The 6000-nt window shown below is 38.5% G+C and overlaps 1 protein-coding gene across 6 annotated transcripts in view; it reads right to left on the bottom strand.

Moving 5' to 3' along the window:
* ANO3 (anoctamin 3) overlaps positions 1–6000 on the bottom strand; it is a 555530-nt gene continuing 549530 nt past the window's right edge. For all 6 annotated transcript variants that reach the window (XM_074275261.1, XM_074275262.1, XM_074275266.1 and 3 more), the window contains one exon: positions 1–953. In XM_074275261.1, the coding sequence (XP_074131362.1) occupies positions 771–953 (183 nt within the window). In that variant the 3' untranslated portion in view covers positions 1–770. The remainder of the gene's footprint in view (positions 954–6000) is intronic.

Below are 6000 nucleotides of genomic sequence, written 5' to 3'. Positions count from 1 at the left end.
TAGAAGACTCCGGCTACTTTTTATTGAAAATAAAAATAACATTCAGCTCACCACATCATTCCCCAAAGATACGGGAGCTGAGCAAGGCTGTTTCCCTTTCTCTCAATGTGTAGCACTGCTGTCGGGTTTGTTTGTTTTTATTTTAATTTTTTGGTCTAATCTTAAAAAAGAGACAAAGGAAAAGTATCATGCAATTTTTAACTGCATAGTTAACATTCAACGGCGCATATTCTGTTGTGGCACACAGGATGACAAAGAGAGGCCAGGGCGACTCGTACTGAACAGGAAGTCTGCAGAGGAAGGACATCGAGCGACAGCAGCCAACAGCTCCTTTGACAACTTCATGGAAAGCATCACGACTGGGCAACGGGAAGGGGAGCTGGAGAAAAGAGACCACATGGTGATGTCCAGCATGCTCTGATTGTGAACATCTACACAGTACCCTTGCTGGGCTCAGAACTCCAACCTTTTTGCACTGTCCTAGAAATTCCCCAAAGCCGGATGATTTAGGGAGACTCTTTTACCGGCTCCGTTGGGTCAGTGCTGACCTGAGCCCACAGCCACACTGGGTGGGAGCTCTTCTTTGGCCTCCTCAGGAGCCCGGATTTCCCAAATTATAGAAAAGGCTGCGATTCAATCATTCCTCACTCAGTCCACAGTTTCCACACATATTCAGTGGTAGGCTTCCCCACGAGTCTCTGCAGGGAACAGGAAGCCAGAATCTTCCATCCCTACTGATGGCTCAGTCTCTCCTGGGGCTCTGGGATTGGCTAAGGCCACTCTTGGTGATACTGCTTCCCGTGATATTTCCTCTGTTTCTGCAAATGCTCCAGTTCCGCATCATACATCATTTCTTGGACTAAGTACTTCTCCCGCCTTACTCGGTCAGACAAATCTTTGGGCATGTCAGGAATCAGGTAAGCAATGAAAGACTTTATTCCAAAAACCAGGTGCTGAAAATGAAAAAGGTGGGGAAAGACAGTTTTTGAAGACTTAAGAGAAATAACTAGGAAACTAACCATGCACATACAAGAGCAGAACATGTTGAACCAGGAATGGATGAGAGAAAACATCTTTGAGAGTTCAGCTGAACTCAGTTGAAGAAAGGGAGGACTGGATAGGAGATCTGGACACCGTGTTTTAACCCCGGTTCTGACACTCACAAGCTAAGTGATCTTGGAAAAGTCCATTCTCTGAGTCTGCTTCCTCATTTGTGGGAGTCCCACTAAAGAATAAGGTCAAAATCTATGCTTTTATTAAGAGAAAGAAATCAAAGGACAGGGAGCTTCCGCTACCATTTCAGATTGGTACCATCTCTTCAAGTTAAAGAATGGCTGGTTTTCCTACAGTCACTTAGCCATGAAGTGTCAGGAGGTGGACTCTCCTAGATCTTCCTGACTCTGAGGTCAGCCTCTTTTCCCATAGTGCCATGCTACCTATTATTACCTGAAAATGTGACTAAGCCTTGCACCAAGAGTCTTTTGGAGTTTTGATGAAGAAAATATACACTAACTCTTTTTTTAGAATGTACTATTATTAATTTTATTCCAGACCTGTTCCTTTTGGATTACGTTGGTGAGTAAACAGATTTATGATTGATGATTCAGTGATCAATTTAGTATCCTACATAACTAAATACTTTGTCATTACTATCTTTATTGATCATTAAAAAAGTACCTGAGGGGGCAGCTAAATGGCACAGTGGATAGAACACTGGCCCTGAAGTCAGGAGGACCTGAATTCAAATTCAACCTTAGACACTTAACATTTCCCAGCTGTGTGACTCTGGGCAAGTCACTTAACCCCAATTGCCTCAGGGGGAAAACAACAACAACAACAACTTGTGAAGCTTAAATTTAGAATACCAGGAATGATAAAAGGATAATTCTGTTAACAATAGATTGAATAAGTATACATGGGACACATGGCAGAAATATTATCTTTCAAAATATATCAAAACCTTACATAAAAATGAGATGTAAATGCGACAAGTCTCAGAGATCCTTTTCTCTCTATTTCTGTCTTTCTCTATTTCGCAAAGCAATTGGGATTAAGTGACTCCATTCAGGGCCACACAGCTAGGAAGTGTTAAATGTCTGAGGCCAAATTTGAACTCGGTCTTAACTTCAGGGCTGGTATTCAATCTACAGCACCATCTAGCTACCTTTGTTAGAAATTCAGATCACTTCCATATAGCTGAACTCAATAAATGTTTATAAAGTAACACTATGTACAAGGGATTGATCATATATCAAAGACACAGCTCAAGATAAGATAAATGCTTCCTCTTTATGGCTTAAGAGGACAAAGAATTTGAGTTCCTTCAAATCTTTGTTGTATGAAGGGCAGGCAAGCAGATATCTATCCCTGGAATCTGGTCTATGCAGGAATCTTACTGAAGGTTTAGGAGAACTTCCTGCTGGGAATTTCTTGCTACATTGCATTTCTGAAACTCTCTTCTGTAAACAGATGGCATTTTCCAGGGATTTCTTCCCAGGAAAAAAAATGCACACAAGACACACATTAAAATTTAATCTGCATCATTAACATTTTCTCCATCACTTTCTTTAATTTAGACAATCAATAAAATAATAAGTCAAGTCCTGATTGGCGATCTTTACTGATTCCTGAGATGCAAAAGCTCCCTCTTAAAATTTAACCATCAGCTCTTATAAGCTGGCAAGAAGTATTTTAGCATATCCTTGAATTTTCCTAAATGAACAAGGTCAGTGTAGTTGGGCCAATTAATCAGTATCAAACAATTAATAGTTATTTTAATTTTTTTTCTTCTGGGCTTATAATTGTATTCATTTGGAGAAGTTTCTGAACAGGAAATTCCTTTACTAATGAAGTTTCCTAGGGTGAAACAGGTGAGGTGATTCACCCAGAATCACACAGCCATAAGTGTCAAAGGAAGGACTTGACATTTGGAGTCTTCTGTGACTCCAACACTGACGCTTTTATATCCATCACACCATTGCTGTGCCCCGTAGGATCATGGGACCATAGAATGTCAGGATTCAACATCCAGTCCAATCTTTTCATTTTGCAGATGAAGAAATTAAGCTCTATAGTAGCAAGGAAGGACAAATGATCTTCCCAATAAAACGGTAAGATAAAGAGGATAAACACTAGTCTCCCTATTTTACAGAAAGAAACAGGAAAAAATCAAAGAGGAAAAGTAACTTTTTTTATAGTTGCATACTCTGAATTAGTCGAAAGACAGGGACCAAAATCTGGAGCCTATCCAGGAGTCCAGATTTATTTTTAATACATCCAAGGATGTGTCCTACAAGCAAAATACGCCATAATCTATAAACATTTAAAATGTCTGCTCCATTCCAAAATGTACAGAAATATACTGTCCTCACTCACTATAAAATAGGATCTGGCAACAACAATGTGTCCCAGGAGATATCACAGTTCTAAGAATAGGAAGACCTGAGTTCAAATCCCACTTCTGACAGCAGCTAAGCTATGTAGCCACGGGCATGTAATAACTGCACATCGTTGTTATGAGGTTCCAAGGAGATACATTTAGATAAATTACTTTATAAATTGCAAAGCATGTTATAAATGCTAATTTTATGGCAATTACTGCCCTGGAGGTGTGAAACTTTCCAGGGCTCTGATTGATCAGTTTTTTTTTTCTTTTTTTTTTCTCTTTCCCATATTTAGGCTTCTACCCTTCTTCCTGGCTGCGTCCATACTGATAAGCTTAACCAGCTAACTTTATATATCGTCTCCCAACATTAGATGGAAGCTCTTCTGGGTCAAAGAATGTTTTGCTGAATTCCATTTATATCCCCATATGTAGCCTGATGCTTGGTACTAGTCTTTGGACTGAATCTTTGATTTTTTTTTTTGGAACAGGGAATTGTGGAGGTGAGGAAGCTCCCTCTATCAATGCAGATCATTACTTTTACAATTGACAATCCGGAAAAGTTGCGTAGAATACATAACTTAGAAACTGAGATCCTTCTTAAGATCATAGTCAAAGAATGTATGTCAAAGATGGGACCTTCCTGACCTTGTAGCCAACTCTAATTCTGGTGAAAGGACTACATGACACTGTCTCTCTGCAGTCACATCATCACGAAAGGGCTCTCTTTTGAGGGTTAACAATATGAAGTGGGAAAAGATTGCAGGTAACTTTGTCAACTGAGAAGTTATCAAAAGCAATAAAGCCTTGCCTTAAGTCAGTGATCAACAAAATGGAAAAAAAAAAAAAAAAAAAAGACTAATGTCCCCAGGTCTGGATTGAAACAATGGCAGCTCCACTTAGATAAATGCTATAGATGTAAAGGGGTGACTGTTTGTGGGGGTAGAAACAAATTTAATCAGGATATATTTGATACACAGTTGACTCAGTGAGAGAGTCTAGAAAGTAGCGATATAAATGTGGGTAAAAGGGCTGCCTCTACCATAGGACATACATTTTCTGAAGGCAGAAGCTAAGTTCACATGAGCTCTTAGCTGATCTCTATGAGTAGTGAATATAAATTTGATAACAATGGCAAGCATTAAAAAAAAGTCATAGATTTCAGAGTCATTGACCCAAAGAGTATGGGATTCTCATAGTTTCAATGACTCTTGGAGAGTGAAAAGTAACCAGATCCTCCATAGGGAAGAGTTATATATTTAGATGGTGATAGTGGTGGGAGAAGAAATATAGAGAAGGTATTTGAAGAAGTATGAGAAGAATTTGGGAGCTGAAACCTAACTGGACAAGAATTTCAAGAAAGGGGTACTAGAAGGATATCAAATGAAGAAGAAATGCTAAGAAGATGAAGATAGACATTACAGCCATTGGATATAGCCATTGTAAGCCTAACAGCCATTGAATATATCATTTCTAATAAATATTAGGAAGGAAAGAAGGAAACAAGTATTTCTTAAGAACCTACTACTATATGTGTTGCTAGAGTTGAGAAATGATACAACCATTCTGGAGAGCAATCTGGAACTAGCCCAAAGGGCTATGAAAACTGTGCATACTCTTTGGGCCAGCAGTGCCATTATTGGATCTGAATCTCAAGGAAATCATGATAAGGAGGGAAAAGGGCTCACACATGCAAAATTGTCTGTAGCTGCTCTTTTTGCGATAGCAAAGAATTGGAAAAGGAGTGGTTGGGGGATTGGCTGAACAAGGTGTGGTACATGAAGGTAATGGAATATAATTATTCTATAAAAATGATGAACAAGTTGATTTTAGAAAGGCCTGGAAAGATTTACATGAACTGCTGCTGAGTGGAACAAGCAGAACCAGGAATACATTGTACACAATAATAATAAGAATGCATAATGATCAACTATGAAAGCCTTGGTTCTTCCAGCAGTTTGGTGATCCAAAGCAATCCCAATAGACTTTGGGCAGAAAATGCCATCTGTATCCAGAAAAAGATCTAAGAAGACTGAATGTAAATTAACATATGCTATATTCACTTCTTTTTTTCCTATTTTTTCTCTCTCCCTTGGTTTTTCCCTTTTGATCTCATTTTTTATCCCCCAACATGATTCATAAAGGAATGTGCATTAAAAAGAAATACAGTTACTACCATAAAAAAAAAAGAACCTACTATGTGTCAGGTACTGAGCTAAGTGCTTTAAAAATATTATCTTATTTGATTTTCACAACAATCTTGTGAGGATTAGTGCTATTAAAATCCCCATCTTATAGCTGGAAAAACTTAAATAAAGGTTGATTTTCCTAGGTCACAAAGTTAGTAAGTGTCTAAGGACAGATTTGAATTTGGATATTCTTGACTGTAAATACAGCAATAGCTCCACTGGGCCACTTAGCTGCACCTGATATAGTTGTTCATTTCCTGCTAATGCAGACATACTTATCCAGAAGGTATTGCCTCCCTTTCAATCCCATTACAAGCCCGATATCAACTATTAAATTTTTTTCTTTTCCTTTAAGGTATAATTTATGAATCTCTTTTAAGAAGTCTAGCCTGACACTACCAGCTGCAATGGATCTCTGCATTTATCAAC

Source organism: Sminthopsis crassicaudata, chromosome 6, assembly GCF_048593235.1.
Source record: "Sminthopsis crassicaudata isolate SCR6 chromosome 6, ASM4859323v1, whole genome shotgun sequence".
NCBI classification, from domain to species: Eukaryota; Metazoa; Chordata; class Mammalia; order Dasyuromorphia; family Dasyuridae; genus Sminthopsis; species Sminthopsis crassicaudata.
This window is presented reverse-complemented; position numbering and strand designations above follow the sequence as displayed.